This window comes from Xyrauchen texanus, chromosome 12 (assembly GCF_025860055.1).
Source record: "Xyrauchen texanus isolate HMW12.3.18 chromosome 12, RBS_HiC_50CHRs, whole genome shotgun sequence".
In the NCBI taxonomy this organism is placed as follows: Eukaryota; Metazoa; Chordata; class Actinopteri; order Cypriniformes; family Catostomidae; genus Xyrauchen; species Xyrauchen texanus.
The window spans coordinates 20186478-20204715 of NC_068287.1; the positions used below are offsets into that span (position 1 = coordinate 20186478).

At 38.1% G+C, this 18238-nt stretch overlaps 1 protein-coding gene across 4 annotated transcripts in view; it reads left to right on the plus strand.

Annotated features, from left to right (window-relative positions):
* Positions 1 to 15931, plus strand: part of LOC127653419 (lethal(2) giant larvae protein homolog 1-like) — a 71617-nt gene extending 55686 nt beyond the window's left edge. For all 4 annotated transcript variants that reach the window (XM_052140100.1, XM_052140103.1, XM_052140102.1 and 1 more), the window contains 6 exons: positions 224 to 488; positions 588 to 702; positions 3709 to 3779; positions 4178 to 4301; positions 4740 to 4841; positions 14449 to 15931. In XM_052140100.1, the coding sequence (XP_051996060.1) occupies positions 224 to 488; positions 588 to 702; positions 3709 to 3779; positions 4178 to 4301; positions 4740 to 4818 (654 nt within the window). In that variant the 3' untranslated portion in view covers positions 4819 to 4841; positions 14449 to 15931. The remainder of the gene's footprint in view (positions 1 to 223; positions 489 to 587; positions 703 to 3708; positions 3780 to 4177; positions 4302 to 4739; positions 4842 to 14448) is intronic.
* The last annotated feature ends 2307 nt before the right edge of the window (positions 15932 to 18238 follow it).

Genomic DNA, 18238 nt, shown 5'->3' on the forward strand with positions numbered 1-18238 from the left:
CAAGCTGGACATTTCTGCTTTTAATTGCTACTTCCATTACTGTACATTTGTTTTTACAAACTAAGGAATGGCTATTATTTTCTCTGGTATTCCGTATGCCACAGATACTATAGATTGTTTTGAATCTAGAACATCCCTTTTAATGAACAATAAAAACTTAATTGAACATGCTTGATCTTCATTCTTGAAAACCAATAAAATGTCTCTCTTTTGCAATCAATAGGTTTTCATGCTACCTAAGGTAAGTGCGAAGACAAAGTTCAAGTTGACCGCCCATGAAGGTTGCAGAGTACGGAAGGTGGCACTGTCGAACTTCACCAGCGTTACCTCTGAGGACTACTCTGAGAACGCTCTAGTGTGCCTCACAAACCTCGGTGACATCCACTTGTTTAGTGTGCCAGCACTGAGACCGCAAATACGCTATGACTGCATCCGTAAAGAAGACATCAGTGGCATTGCCTCCTGTGTGTTCACCAAGACTGGACAAGGTCGGTAGATAATGCAATCTTAAATTATATGATCTTAATTTCGAGCTATGAGCTCCTAAATATCAAGGAAATTAATTCATGGTATTTCAATATTTTCAGGGTTCTACTTGATCTCGCCATCAGAGTACGAGCGGTTCTCATTGTCGGCTCGTGTGATCACAGAGCCACTGTGCCAGGTGGATGTAGAGCGACCTCATGAGCTTTCTGAACACAGGTACTTAACATGGACTGATTCCACTATTTACAGTTTAAAGGCGAAGTCTGGAATTTCTGTGCATTGGGTGTCCAAGTAGTTGTAGCTGCAGGCTGGAGATTTCCAAATGGGAGTGGAATCTCCAAAAGAGAGTGGGATTACTCCAGAAGGGGTGTGGCTATTCAAAAAGGGGGTTGCGCCAACTCCAAAAGGGGTGTCACTTCCACACAGGGTTAGGGAACGGGTTAGAGGCTCCCTATATCTTTGCTGGCAGTTTGGAGCTCCCGCCCCTTTTTGGTGCTAGGGTTATGTGTCCGATGTCCAATTTGCAGACAAATTACACTTTTGGACCGGTTCTTTTTAATGAATTACCTGAAAAGAGTTACAAAACATGTCTGAACTGATAGCAGTTTGAATCAGTCTTTTTGAATCAACTTTCTCAGTGAATCAGCCAACTGATTACAGGAATACCAGACATTTATATTATGCAATCACTGATGATCTACTGTTGATGAATCATTGCTCATTTTGTTATATGAAAATGTTAACTTTGTAGTGTTTGCTTTGTAATTAGGACTTTGATTTAACGCTTAAATTTAGTGTGATTATATTAAAAATAACACAATTAAGAATGTTCCCGATGTGTACAAAAATTCCATAATAAGGCACATTCCTACTATCAAAAAGCTTGATGTACCCCCTTGATGTGGCAGTAGGGGGCATTCTGCGCTCCAGCTTTACAGGCAACACGCCTCATCAAAGCAACGAGAGCAACAGGCAGCTCAGCCAGAGATCTTATATACTGATATAACAACCTCCTTTTACCATAGTAGAGAGCTTAACGGTTACCATTTGCGGAAAACATGCTCCATTAATTTCTTCCATAGTAGTAAAATCCACACATGGTTCACTCAAAAATTTTTGTGTAAAGCATGTTGAAGATTAGGCAGTCAATTCGTTAAGTGATGAGCTGTTTCCTCACAAAAGCAGTTTATTCTGCGAAATGAAGCATCTCTTACATAGACATCCTTTAAAAAATGGCCTCTGGTCTCCTCGCAAGTGTACCGCCCATAGAATGTTGATGGGACCGTTGCATTATGCATTTTGTTGCTAAAATTTAGGCTAAATTAGTAAAAGGGCTCTGGCTCAGCCTTCCTCAGCTTGTTCGCTTAAGGACAGCTGGACTAAGCACAACAGAATGCAGGGTTCTCGAGAGGGGTTTATCAATGTTTCAAACTACATTTAACTTGATACATCATTCTAAAAACACAGCGCTTATGACTAAAAAGGCTAAAAACAAGTGAAATGCGACGCAACCATATTGAGACGCTCCGTATCACCTGTCTGACGCATGAGTACATAGACCAGTAAAAATAGCTCTGACAGAAGTAGTCCAATAATAGGGTTATGTTCAATGATATGGAAATAAAACATACAATATTTTGAATTTCAAGACACATTTTGTATTGTAGATATAATTGTCTACTGCCACAATATATGTAGGTATATGATTACACAGTATGTATTTAAATGATCTAAATTGTATTTATTATATATTTAGTTTATAATTGTATTTATTATATACTAAATTAACTTTATTTGGGGCCTTTATCAAAGTATTGATATATGCGACTAATTAGATTAAAAAAATATTTATTAACAGCCTTAGGTTTTACTAAATCCTACTTACATTTTTCTAACCCCATAGGAGTGTTACAAACAAATGGCTAATTTTTGGTGAGTGATAAATGAATAATGTCCCAAATGCTCAGAGAATAATAGTTCTGTATTTTCAAGTCATATACACTATCAGCCACAACATTAAAATCACCTGCCTAATATTGTGTAGGTCCCCCTCGTGCCATCTAAACAGCGCCAACCCGCAGTGGTGGCTCAGCAGTTAAGGCTCTGGGTTACTGACCGAAAGGTTGGGGGTTCAAGCCCCAGCACTGCCAAGATACCACTGTTGGGCCCTTGAGCAACACCCTTGACCCTATCTGCTCCAGGGGCGCTGTTTCATGGCTGACCCTGCACTCTGACCTCAGCTTAGTTGGGATATGCAAAAACAACTGCATTTCATTGGCTCTGTACCTGCACAATGACAATAAAATTGAATCTTAATCTTAATCTCAGAATAGCGTTCTGAGATTATATTCTTCTCACCACAATTGTGGAGCGGTTATTTGAATTACTATAGACTTTGTCAGTTTGAACCAGTCTGGCCATTCTCTTTTGACCTCTCTCATCAACAAGGGATTTCCGTCTACAGAACTGCTGCTTTTGTCACCATTCTGAGTAAATTCTAGAGACTTTTGTGCATAAAAATCCCAGGAGATCAGCAGTTACAGAAATATTCATGCCATGCCAACAATCATGTCATGGTCAAAATCACTGAGTGGTGGTGGCGTAGTGGCTAAAGCACAGGGCTGTTAATCAGAAGGTCACAGGTTCTAACCCCATGGCCACCACCATTGTGTCCTTGAGCAAGGCACTTAACTCCAGGTTGCTCCGGGGGGATTGTCCCTGTAATAAGTGCTCTGTAAGTCGCTTTGGATAAAAGCGTCTGCCAAATGCATAAATGTAAATGTAAATCTGTAAGATATTGAAGATATGCATTGCACGGCTGCCAACACGATTGGCTGATTAGATAATTGCATGGATGATTGTTGGTGCCAGACGAGCTGGTTTGAGTATTTCTGTAACTGATGATCTCCTTGATCTCCTTGATTTTCACACACAACAGTCTCGAGAGTTTACTCAGAATGGTGCCAAAAACATCCACTGATGGAAATCCCTTGTTGATGAGAGAGGTCAGCAGAGAATGGGCAGACTGATTCGAACTGTCAAAGTCTACGGTAACTCCGATAACTGCTCTGTACAATTGTGGTGAGAAGAATAGCATCTGAGAATGCTATTCTGAGAGGCAGGTTGGCGCTGTTTTGGCGGCATGTTTGGGACCTATATAATATTAGGCAGGTGGTTTTAATGATGTGGCTGATCTGTTTTTTTTTTTTTTTGCAATTCCAGCACAGCAGTCCCACCACAAGCTAATGGAACACATAAGACACAAGCAGAGAACAAGTCTGTTGAAGCTGAAGGTAACCATTATGCTTTTAAAAGTCTTGACAGCTGGAAAATAAATGTAATTCTTCACCCAAACAGCTTAAATTACCCAGCATTTGTGTGGTTTTGTTTTACTGGAAATTAGTTCTTTTTTTTAATGACTTTGTCTAATTTATGTTCCAATTCATGGTTTAATGACTCAGACAGCAGTAAAGTTTTCCTACACCCATTTTGTGACCATGCAAAACACTCAGAAATTGAAGAAATTTAACATCTCAAGAAATATAAGTTCATTGCATTGGTTGAAAAGTACAAAAATATTACACTGCTTTACTCAAACTACAGACCCATTATGCATACAGATACAAACAATGTAGATTAATTAGTGGCTCAGCTGAAGTGATAATGATTTTGGATGATGTCACACTCTCAGGGCTGTTGGAGGAAATGCGGAGTGCATTGTCCTCCCCTGACCTGGATTCTCCAAACAGCAGCACTGACATCACTCTAGACACCACTAGCGAGCTCACCGTAGAGGACGTCAAAGACTACTTAATGTGAGCTTCATTTAACTGTTGTGTTCTGTTAGGATGTATTCACACTGCACACAAGTCTGAATTTGACTGTCTGCACTTTGTTTAGCATTTTGCAAGTGATGAACTCCGATTTGTTCAGACAAGGTGTCAGTATCTTATGTATATACATAATTTACCATCATAATAACTTGAGTGTTATTATTATGCCAAGAGACAACGTTTATCACTGTTGAAAAAGAGAACTGCAAACTGGCAAACATCTCGCGGTGGTGCTTGACTCACAAGTCATTTTACTTTGTAAACTCATAATCAGATTTTACAATGTGGTTCAGATCATGTTTATAAAAAAATCTGAAGTGGCTGTTCAGACTATAAAATAACAGACAGATTTGAGATTTCTTTATATGCCTGTTTGGATCCAGCCTTAGAGTCACATGTATTTTTGGTTTTGTGCTTCAGGATTGTTGATGAAGCTGAGAACAACTTCAGGAACATCACTGAAGAGGATGGAAGGTCTCCTGGAATCCTCATCAACTGAGATCAGCCGGCAGATGGCTAGAGGTGAGGAACATTTAAAACTTCTGCAGACTGTTGGAGCAGCTATGAAGGACTGGTCTGTGGAAATTAGACATTATATTTGTTATTGGATGCAGATGGGACATGTGCCTGACTAAGGAAACAGACCCCCACTGAGTCTGCCAGTTGTTTAATGTGTTCATCCATGTTAGACATTAGTTTGCACAAGAATTTACTTGCGGCGTGCGTGCCACTGAAGCGTTGTATAGAGCTTAATGTGTTACATTTCTTGTAATTGAAAGCAAGCCAGCAGGCCGATAATACTAGTAGATGGTAAAGAGACAAAACTGTGGACTTAAGGGAGGTTAACACAAGAATTAATATTCTTTCATTCACTCACACTTTTATCATTCTAAACTTGTATGACTTTCATAAAATGTCAAATGTGGAATTTGAAGTGTGTTCTGGCCTCTCTTTTCCATACAATGTGGTAATTTTTTTTCCAAAGGTATTTAAGTTTATTCTATATCTTTATAGTACTGCATAAGTCATATGAATGTGCAAAACTACCAATTTTCATAATCAACTAGTTGGTTGGTTGTTTGAACGATTAGTCTGTTTTAAGGATAATAATGTGTAATTAGGCTCTGCTAAGACACTAAGTGCAGCACTTCAACATGGTAAGAATGTTAAATAGCTATAATTTAACAAAACTATCCAAGTAAGAAATAAAGACTCCAATACAGAGTGTCACAAAACCGCTTGTATGCATCCTGAATACAAAATGCTGCTCTTCAATATAACCGTAGTGCATTAGGGAAGCCCTAAGCTCCTTTTCCACCATCGGGCCGAATGGTTCTGAGCACGGTATGGTTCAGTTACAGAAGCATTTCCACTTAAGCACGGTTCGGTACGGCACAATTGTAAACCGTTCCCGGTCCGGAATTCTCTGCATGGTTAGCTAAACGTACTCAACTGTGCTGGTGGTATGACGTTAGTACGTGGCGAATCGATTAGTTTATTGTCATGGTTTTTTGATGATGGTTTAACTAGTATTGTAGCATACATTTATTTTTCTAAATGTCTTTTCCATCAGGGAAGTAGATTACTAGCTCATTTAAACTCAAAATACATCAATATATTCACATATACTATTTTCATTTAATACATGTATAATATTTTGTCAATAAAAATCCTCTTTAGCTAGTCTGGGAACTTCTACCATTCTGCATGTTCATGTCCGGCAAACACATGATGGTAAACCTCTCGCCTTTTTCTGTTTACTTTCCTTATTGCGACATGCTCTGTGTCTTTGCTGTTTGTTAGCAGAGTAAAACCAGGGAAAAAAGCAGTCATAAAAACCGGAATATGCAATCATCCTCCATAGCGCGCCGCACTCGCACCATTGTTTACCTTTTATATCATCGCCAACAAATGGATCTGTTGCGTACATTCTGCTTATTATAACGCACCACAGTGGAAAAAAACTTAACCGCGCCAGCTGGCCCAGATCGTCACGGAACGGTATGGTTTTGTGACTAAAACTGTTTGTCCTGATGGTGGAAAAGTAGCTCTAGCCACAGCCTCAGGCAGCACACCCATGAACCGCCCACAGTATTATTAAAGTAATATTTAAAGATATTCAGAGTTTGGTTTGAGGCACGTAGCAGAAAGTGAAGTGGCTATCCACGAGAAGAGCTGCATTTTTTGCTTTTGTAGGAGTTGTGGTAAGGAATGAAAAAGATTACGGGCTTCAAGGTACAGGGGGATCAGGCTGAGGGAAGCCTGGACAAAGAGTTGAACATGTTCTTAACAGGTTCAGCACAGGATCCTCCATCTCTGCCCCTAGCCACACAGACCCCTTACCCTCCCAGTCCCCACAGCTTCTTCTCTCTCACACCTCACCGGTGATCAAGACCATAGGCTCTCAGGCCCCTCACCCTCCAATCCCAACCATGGATTTCAATACTGCCACATCAACACCTCTCACCACATCAAGAAACACTGAGCCCCCCTCTTCCTTCCCCACCCGCCTGTCTGTTTCCAGCAGTCAGGTGAAGAGGCAGCTGGAGAGACTGCAGAACAAGGCTGCAGGTCTGGATGGTATCAGCCCCATGGTGCTGAAGGCCTGAATGTTTGGTGAGTACTCCCATTCCTTCACTTAGGAATGGACTACCATGGATTTCTTATGAATTTTATGGACTTCTCATGGACTACAATGGATGTTTTTTTATACTGCAATGGGGATTTGAGGCCTAAAAGGATGAAGGGCTGAACAACATTGCAAAGAGTTTATTTTAACAAATCTAAGGACAGTTTATTGCCTGAAAAGGTTACTTTCTTGGTTTGGATTACTCCCATTCCTTCACTTTTGTGTGCACACATGACATTTTTTTAGAGATTTACAGTGAGGATTTTGTACTTGTGATTTTTTTTCCCCCCAAGCTCTTTTGTTTGGGCCTTAAGGATTTGTTACTTCACTCTACACAGTTTTAGGAGCAACTCACTCCAACATGAAAATACCTTTTCAGTCTAAGGATCTTAAATCTTTGCTTGGAGAAATATAAATTAATGATGGCCCATCAGAACAATCCAGGGTTTCCTCGGGATAATCTTTTTATATATTTTTCCTCCTCGACATCCCAAATATAACATGGCCTTCATTCCAGTAAGGAATAGATTCTAAGCCCTGGCTGATCTTCCAGACTAAAGTGAGTATCACCAGGCGGCATGAACACTTCTTTTTAACTACCTTTAATGAAGAAATACTTACAAATGTTGCAAGCTGTTCATCATTCTGAAATTGTGAATCACTCCAACTCTGAAAATTATTTTCCAGCAGGCATGTTGAAGCTAGTTAACAAATTAACTGCTTTTATTAAACCCTCATTTCCATGTTCAGAGACCTTACAGAAGGTAAAGATGAACACCATGCAATGGTTGGAAAATAACATTAACATTCTAAGAGAAAATTATGATCAGACTATTGCCCATCTTATTACTTTGGTTACTTTCTTTGACAAAGTAGCATTTGATAAGGCAGTGGAGTGGGGAAAATCTAGATATAAACATAAAATAACAATCTATGGTGTTCTATGGTGGAACTTCTGAGAATAAGCCCACTTATGCTGGAATAGTGGCAAAAGGCACTTTGGGTAGTATACCCCCACATAAAGTAGGCTCTTTGGATTCAAGCTGGTTTCAAGTTCATAGAACATCATCAACTAAACAGTCACAGCAAGGGGAACAAAACAAATGGGTACAGACAAGGAGGTAAAAAAAACATGCAGCAGAAAACATGGGGGTAGACAAACCTCCTTTGTCTAAGGTGGTGTTTAGTTCAGTGGTGTTTAGTTCAGTGATATTTCCCAAGACAACTTTAGGAATTAACACATTTAATCCAGTGGACAAAGGTTCAGCCATAGTGATTATGGTTAGTAGCCAATATCTTTTAGAAGAGAATTGTCAATTTCAAATGTATTACAGGAACGCAGAAGACAAGTGTTGAATGTACTTTATGAGAAAAAATATATATTAATAAATGCAACTGAGGTATCTTATAGGCCCAGATAATCCATGTGCACAACCGTTTTATCTCTTACCATAAATACACAAGGATCCAACAACATGGAACATGGCTTCCTTTAAAGTCCACTCATAGTATCGGACTGTGGCTTGGAGTCATGTATGGTGGCAGAATATATTGATTATTTTTTAAATCCTCTATCACAGATGCATCCCAGTTACATAAAGGATACATATCATTTTGTACAGAGACTTAGAAATATTGTAGTAACCAGTGGCGGGCCGTGCATTTGCAGTCTAGGCCTTCAGTGTGATTCATGCCATTAAGAAAACACTGTTTCACAATGAATAAGACTGTATGCCTTTGGGCATCATACATTTATGTCGCAGCTCACTAGTAATACCAATTAACATTTTAAAAACACGTCCACTCAGGAATGCCAGAACTTGAAACAGCACTTAATGCTCAAGCAAGTCTAATTTTAACTGCAGCATTATTGTTTTGTAAAATGTCTCCCGAACAGACATTCAAAAATCATAATTTTTCATATGAATCTACCAAGGAGGTCTACAACACCTGGAAAAATCTATCTAATAACATTTGCAATTTAAATATTGCTTGCAATAAATGTCATTTCGCATAATGGTTATGCTGCGTTCCATTCAAGTTGGATGTGAGATATTCCTACTTGATATCTCCGACCATAAATGCATTAATTCACTGATATTCGGAACTGCAATGCTCCTGTTAGCTTAGCAGGAGTTTGACTCTCATTAGAGATGTCTCCTAGCAACCCAAATGATAAACAATGCTGCAGCGCTAGCATTTGTGCTTCAGGTGTACGATTATCAGTCAAGTCAAGTGGTTTTTATTGTCGTTTCAATCATATACAGTTAGTACAGTACACAGCGAAACGAGACAACGTTCCTCCAGGACCATGGTGCTACATAAAAACAACATAGGACAAAGCCAGAACCACATGAGACTACACAGACTAAATAACACATACCTATATATAAAGTGCACATGCAAACCTGTGTGTGGCAGGACAGATGGCGGGCCGGGTTGTGATTATACACACCCGGTCCCTTATCAGGCTAATTAAGCCTCCAAGAGGGATAAAGGCAGATGACACACGGTGGTGCGACGAGAGAGAGATTGTTTACGATTATCATTAAAACTATTATTTATATTGTCAAGCCGGTTCTCGCCGCCTCCCCTTTGAACTACGTTACAGTGTGCAAAAAGTACGGGACAGTACAATAAATTACTAACAATGAACAGGACAATAGACACAGTGAGAAACAGTGTAGCGCTGTCCAGTACACAGTAGTGCAAAAGAGATTATAATGTTATATGCAACTGTTTCTGCAGTCATTTGTTAAACCAGCTTTAATATCATGTAATGTGGATACAAACTCATTTATGGATATTACTTAATAAAGTGAATGTTTATCACTTAGTTTGTATATCTCCCTTAGTGTTGACATTTTTTTGTGACATCATGCACCTGCATTTCGGTGAAATCGGAGTTGAGAATTTCTGCACGAGCCTACAAGTTGTAATTCTGAATTCAAGATGCATTCCAATGCACTTTTCCTAGTAGGAAGTTGTATAATCCGACTTTCGGAGTTGAATGGAACGCAGCACTACTTTTCAAAAATTGATCCGACTCTGAATTCTCAAGCAGCCTAATTTCCTGATGTTGCTATAACAATGCAAAAAGCACTTACCAATTTACTTGTCGTGAAAATCAGTCCTCCTTTCCTGTTTAATAAATTAAGCAATCACACAGTCATGCAGAACATCTCGTGTTTTTAAATCCATAAGGATCTCTTTCTCAATGGCGATAGGGGTAGTGATGATGATCTCACACTCTTCGCTTTCAAATGGCATCACTTAAAGCGTGATTGTGTCACTCAGGGCCAGCTAGAAGGTCTCAACCAGGACATATCCTAAAGATCACACCCACCAAGAACAAATAAATCAATATGAATGGCTGAAGAATTTGACAATCTGTCTTTAGTTGCTCATTCATTTGCACTGTTGAGGGATTCTGTGAAAATTCTGCAGGCCTGACGGGATGGAGCTCAAACTCATCCTTCAGATATTGAGCTCTGCTTCGAGCATGTGATTTGTGAAACAGTTCTCACACTTAACTTGTAAGCATCAAGGAATAATTCCTTATTGGATAAACTTTTTGTTTTTCTCTATTTGTTTGTAGATTAATTAAGAGTGGAAAGCAATTAAAAATACATAGGCAAAAAGGTGATTGAGAATGAAAGTATGAAAAATATGTATTTATTTGGCATGTTAGGCCAGCAGAGAAGGCTTTGCTGGCCCTGAGAATTCGCCACTGGTAGTGACTGAAAAGACATTTTTGTTTTCTATTGATATTGATTGCCTCTGTACAAATCAGAGGGACTCAAGGCAGTTGAACATATTTTTTAGATATCCGGATCCAGGAAGATGGGATGAGATCATTCGGTCACTGCTCGAAATGGGTCGAAGCAGAAAACTATATTGTATTTAATTCTAAACACTATTTATAAATACATGGCGCAGCTATGGGAAAGAAATTTGCCCCTGCTTGTGCAACAATGTATAACTTTCAGAAATGCCCTGTTTTACCGGTCATGTATTGTAGATATGTGGATGACATCTTTGTGCTTTGCACTCATTCAGAGGGAGAGTTTTATACATTTGTAAAAATTTTAAATACACCATCCCAGTATCACTATCAATTACAACTGTCCAAAAGAAAGAAGGAATTTTTTGAAAAAAGTATTTTTTTTTAAAGATGTGGTTGGGAGAATGAAAGGTTGTTTGGGTACAAAGGTGTTTTTTAAGTCTAGTGACTCACATGAACTTTTGTGCAAAGAGTTTTCATCCTAAATATATGTTTAAGGGGATTATTAAATCTCAATTGATCCGATTTCATATACACTGTTCCCAACCAGAATGTAAAAGATATGTTAGTGCGTGCATGTTTTATACAACATTCTGCTCATAAACCTAAGTTTCTATCTTGGCATCTTTAAATTCTCTCATCTTCATTTTAAATCCAGTAATTTTGTTTTTAACAAATATTCCTACTTGGGGAGTCCCATTTTACAAACATTTACATTGCAAAGTTTCAATGTAATTTATGTTATATAGTGTATGAAGTCTGAGATATATATACAGTCAGGTCCATAAATATTGGGACATCGACACAATTCTAATCTTTTTGGCTCTATACACCACCACAATGGATCTGAAATGAAACAAACAAGATGTGCTTTAACTGCAGACTTTCAGCTTTAATTTGAGGGTATTTACATCCAAATCAGGTGAATGGTGTAGGAATTACAACAGTTTGTATATGTGCCTCCCACTTTTTAAGGGACCAAAAGTAATGGGACAATTGGCTGCTCAGCTGTTCCATGGCCAGGTGTGTGTTATTCCCTCATTATCCCATTTACAAGGAGCAGATACAAGGTCCAGAGTTCATTTCAAGTGTGCTATTTGCATTTGGAATATGTTGCTGTCAACTCTCAATATGAGATCCAAAGAGCTGTCACTATCAGTGAAGCAAGCCATCATTAGGCTGAAAAATCTAAACAAACCCATCAGAGAGATAGCAAAAACATTAGGTGTGGCCAAATCAACTGTTTGGAACATTCTTAAAAAGAAAGAACGCACCGGTGAGCTCAGCAACACCAAAAGACCCGGAAGACCACGGAAAACAACTGTGGTGGATGACCGAAGAATTCTTTCCCTGGTGAAGAAAACACCCTTCACAACAGTTGGCTAGATCAAGAACACTCTCCAGGACGTAGGTGTATGTGTGTCAAAGTCAACAATCAAGAGAAGACTTCACCAGAGTGAATACAGAGGGTTCACCACAAGATGTAAACCATTGGTGAGCCTCAAAAACAGGAAGGCCAGATTAGAGTTTGCCAAACAACATCTAAAAAAGCCTTCACAGTTCTGGAACAACATCCTATGGACAGATGAGACAAAGATCAACTTATACCAGAGTGATGGGAAGAGAAGAGTATGGAGAAGGAAAGGAACTGCTCATGATCCAAAGCATACCACCTCATCAGTGAAGCATGGTGGTGGTAGTGTCATGGCGTGGGCATGTATGGCTGCCAATGGAACTGGTTCTGTTGTATTTATTGATGATGTGACTGCTGACAAAAGCAGCAGGATGAATTCTGAAGTGTTTCGGGCAATATTATCTGCTCATATTCAGCCAAATGCTTTAGAACTCATTGGACGGCGCTTCACAGTACAGATGGACAATGACCCCAAGCATACTGCGAAAGCAACCAAAGAGTTTTTTAAGGGAAAGAGTGGAATGTTATGCAATGGCCAAGTCAATCACCTGACCTGAATCCGATTGAGCATGCATTTCACTTGCTGAAGACAAAACTGAAGGGAAAATGCCCCAAGAACAAGCAGGAACTGAAGACAGTTGCAGCAGGGGCCTGGCAGAGCATCACCAGGGATGAAACCCAGCGTCTGGTGATGTCTATGCGTTCCAGACTTCAGGCTGTAATTGACTGCAAAGGATTTGCCACCAAGTATTAAAATGTGAAAGTTTGATTTATGATTGTTAATCTGTCCCATTACTTTTGGTCCCTTAAAAAGTGGGAGGCACATATACAAACTGTTGTAATTCCTACACCGTTCACCTGATTTGGATGTAAATACCCTCAAATTAAAGCTGAAAGTCTGTAGTTAAAGCACATCTTGTTTGTTTCATTTCAAATCCATTGTGGTGGTGTATAGAGCCAAAAAGATTAGAATTGTGTCGATGTCCCAATATTTATGGACCTGACTGTATATATATATGTGAAAGAAAATTTACCCTAGCAGTTCATTTAAAACAACATTTATATCAGGTGGATCGCCAGAAGCTGGGCAGAATATTATAATCTAATTTTAGAGAACATTCAGTTGCAAGCCTTAAGATTTCATGCCTAGAAAGTAATCGACTGTGGGTAACCCAACAGCAATTGGTGTACTGGAATAAAATATATTAATAGAATATAGTTCTACAATGGATTGGTAAGGCTTCTAGCTAATTTTAACCTTACCAGTTATTCTAATATTGTCAATTTTTAGTCCAGGATTCCATCCCTATACCGACCCAATACATCTTTAGTAGTCCCTTATCATAAGAATAACATTTTGGGACTTTGAAAAGGATATGTTAAATGTTGTTATTTATTTAATTCCTCCCAGGAATGCATTAAGCATGTCCTTATCAAGAATGTGTGCGAGTCTTTTGTTCCCAAGTCTGTCTGTCTGTCTGTCTGTTTGTCTATCTATCTACTTAATGTTTTCCCCATGTCGGCCTTTTATTATGGTATGATACATCTCCGATAACCCCGGCCCTAAACATCCTGACATAATGGCAAAACCGACTGTGACTGGATGCATTACATATCGTTTAGATTGATTTTTCTGCCTAAATGGGTGGTTCTTGCCCAACTGAAGTGGCTACAGAGCCCAGACCCATGCCGCAGTCATAGGTCTGGCTACGCCAGACTAGGGCGATCATCGCTGCTCATTCAAAAGTGCAGAATTGCAAGATAATATTGCGCGTACACGTCTAGTTCACGACATCAAGTAAACTGCAACTATTTATTTAAGCAATGTCAGACAGAATCAGCTAATTAATTTAATCTCTCCACAACACTTCAGAAATATGGGAATATTACTAGCAGCAGAGGATTTAAAGTCCAACAGTAATCGCCTTGAAATGTATTGTTGATGCAGCGCTTTGCTGAAACAACAGCGCATAAAAAGACAAACCTTCTTGAAGAAGGTTTAACTGAGCTTGCTGTGCTTAACAGTGAATTACAGTCAGCAGACATCACTCAAAAACATTCTCTAAGAAGTTGCGCATATCTATCTGTTCATTTGAGAAATGTGTCTCCCATTAAAACCACCACCACTAAAAATATGAATGAAGTAGTGGAATCTTATCTAAATCTTGCTTATTGCCTACTTGTGGACATGTTGAGCAGTGCAAAATGATTTGATGAGATCAAGCAGAGCATTTGGATGAGTGCCTGTAATTAAATGTAATTGCATCAGAATTTAAGCATTAATAAAGATCTTCCTTTTCAGGGGCAGTAATGGGAACAACTCATCAGCGGAACTCATTACTTCTAATTGGAACGTGACAGAGCATTTGTGACTCCGGAGCTGAAGTTGCACCATGAGGTTTTTACAATGGGAATGTCGCACTTTTCCCTGTGCCAAAAGACTAAATGATTGATTCTGTTTTCCCCTTCTCCTTCAACTTTACTCCAGTTTCCTTTTTTTTCACAAGCGTTGGTTCTTTTTCTTTGAGGAGCCATAAAATGGTACATTTGATAAGAAGTGACTTAAAGGGATCAGGCAATAAAAGGACCAAGATGTGTTGCACAATGTCTGAATGCAGGAAGGGTGCTGCTTGCGCTTGCACTGACCCCATGAAGTATTTGAAGATTTTCTCTTGTTTTTGTCTTTTAACATTCCTCTCTTCCCATGACGCTTCTCAGCTCACTCTGTGCCATTAATTAAATATGCTAAATCTAATGGAAATACTTCTATTTAGAAATTTGAACATTTTAAGTGCCCTGCTCATTTAGGAAGAAGAAAGGTTTATGGTCTGTATGAAGTGTTTACTTTTTTCCCCTCCTGACAGCCTTATTTAACAATATTGGTGATACTATGATGGTTTCTGACCACAAATCAGGAGTCTATTGAAAAGTTCAAGTTATGGACCCTGTGGGTTTGATAAGAGATATTTTCCTTTCTTTCAGTCGTCATTATATTATTATTATTATTATTATTTTTTTAAATAATGTCTCATAACCACTTGCCATTGTAAGTAATTCTGCCAATTAACTGTGTCTGTAACTTTGGAAGGAATGTGTTGTTTAATTTTTGAGTATTCTCCTCAGTAACTAAAGTGTACATTCATGTTACGCATGTTTCTGCCACAGTATTAACCAGTTATGATGGAGCTAATGACTTTTTACACTATTTACACCGTATTCTTTAGAAAAGTTGTATATGGCTTATAAGGATTGAGATTTTGTATTTTATAGATATTTCACTGGCGTTTAGGCATTTCTAATGGCTTTTTGTTTCAAATAATTACTACATGAATGTTAGGGGTTAGTTTAATGAATAGACAGAATCAATAATGAAGGAATAGGATGAGTGTGGAGCACAGTTATATTTGAAATGATTTAGGACACAATTGGCTGCTCTGATCAGATAATGCAGTTTTCAGTCATTTAGAAATGGTAAAGAAAATTAAAGTGAAGCACTTAATTTACAGTACATCAACTACAAGGAAAACAACTGTACAAAAACTTTGTTTGGTATCAGCTGTCACATGTCTCTACATATCCCCTGCTTTTGTTTATTCTGTTATGTGTTTTAAAGGAGCCTCGATAATTGTATTTGCTTTATGTATGTTTTCATTGACATTAACCTTTACTTTCTATTCAACAACTATTCTTTGAACCTGTATTTAATTTTCATTTTTCTTGAGTAGAATTTTAATTTGAGATATAGCAATGCTAAATAAAATCTTGAATGTTAATAAAGTATTTACTCCAGACTTCTGACATGTAGTCTGTTCTTAAACTAAACCCCAGGTCATATTTTCCTAAAAGACTTGCATTTCTTTCTCTTAGTTGCCATGTTTGTTTACATGTTTTGTAAAAAGTTATTCCTCTGTGGCCAGTGCTAAAGCATTCTACAGTCAGAACGGCTTGGATCTACAGTATAACAGAGACAGGTCTAGAACCTTAAACCTACTCCTAAATCCAACCCTAACCTTATTGATGGCAAATGAGTCTCTCGCGAGGCTTTGGCTGCGGAGCGGTTACCTTCTAGACACAGCCGTTTAACGGTGATGTCTAGAGGAATAATAATAAAAAAAAACTACCACTTGGGGATTTGCTGTATCTACATTTTCCATCATTGTCATCTAATTTTATCCTCACTTCAAAACATATTTCTAAATTGATGGGCATGCAAAGAAAAAAGTGAGTATACGGAAACATTTCTTGTTCATCAGCATATACATCGTGTTTCCAACTTCATGTGTGTATAACATGTGTACAATCAAAAAAGTTACGCATTATGCACCAAATCTTCATTTTTTTCTTGTTATTATTGGGATTTTGGTTGAACAATAAAATGCATAATTGGAAATAATTTATTTTGAACTCCTCTATCCTCTGTGTCTGTCATAGTAAGGACAGGAGAGAGAAAAAAAAACTATTGATGAGTTGGAATTTGAATTGAATTAGCCATGCCCCACAGGAAGAAACAAGACAAGGTATCAACAAATTGATAATTGTATTTAAAAAAACAGTCATCTTGACATCGCAAAACAAGTTACCCACCATGACAACAAATTCAACAATGTAAATAAAACCAAGCCAATGGAAACATATTATTCATTCCCTATTGCATGATGGGAAAAGGGTAAATGGGACTGAACCACATAAACATTTGGTTTATGCACTGCTGTGCTTGTTGGTTTGACCAATATGTTTTAATACAAAAGCTGCACCGAGATACATTACTGGCATTGTTTAAATTGCTAAGCCCAAAAAACTACAATATTCAAGTAAAAATTTCAATGTTTTTTCAGCATTTTTTTACTTGATCTAAGAATTTTTCTTTCACAGTATAATATTTCTGAAAACACCCAATTTGTTATCCATATGAAGTGTTATCATATGATCATGTTACACTGAAAAATCTAATGTAATATTTAAAAGTCACATGTATTTAAAAAAAAATTTTTATTCCATTTTAATTCTACTTAAATTAAAATGTTTACATCCTTTTTTGCTAACTCGATTAAAATTCAGTCCAAATTCAGGAACTGAATTGGCATTCTTCATTCTATTCTGAATGGGTACAACCCTGCAAGGTACACAACAGTACGGCATGAGCAGGCTGTACTTCACTCACAGCCTATAAATGTGGCATCTACCCTCACAATACTCCATTGTTGGCAAATGAATAATTATTCACTGACACATGTATTGAATCGTTAAAGTGTTGTACACTTTTGTGCATTACAGAAAATGTTAATCTTGTGTGTTGTCAGCATGTGATTTGCACTGCTTACCAAATACTCTTCAGGGGACAAATGTGATAGTCCTGTGTACAGCACACCAACTGAAGTGAACCATCAGCTTTTTTTAACTAAACAGCTTTAGTCAGACCAGCAACTGGGTCTTAAATATATTACAATAAGAGTTTATTAAATGTGTTCTCAACAACAGCTTAAAAAATATTTCTCTTTTTGGTCATCCCTTTAACATGAGCAAAATATCTAAATGAAAATCCTGAAAAGGAAAATAATTTACAGTGAATTAAATCAAATGTCTTTTATTTGAAGATCATTCTGTACATGAAGGGCTACTGCATCATATCCTCCTCATCAAAGTAACGCTCCTCTGCATCATGCTTACAATATCAAGGTTATCATAATCTGGGTTCTCATCCACTTCACTGCAATGTGAATATTAACATGATTCAATTATTTAGAGCTGCCAAAATGAATAAAATATTGGCTACACTGAACAGTTAATATTGAATCTGTCAATATTACTGTTATACTGAGCACTGGCAGAGCAGATATTTGACATTATAAAGAGGCAACTTGTTACTGTTGACTGACATAGTACACTGAATATGAAAATGAAATGGTCCTTGATTCAATTTTTGTGCTAATGAGATGGTAAAACTGGAGCAAGGCTAGGTGCAAAGTACTATTGTTTAACCTGTAGTTAAAGTCATCCTTTCCATCCAGGAATCGCTGATGCATTTGAGTCAGGAATTCTTCGCTCAGCATGGCTTTCTATTCTGCGTTTGGCTCCCACTCTGCCTGTCTGGG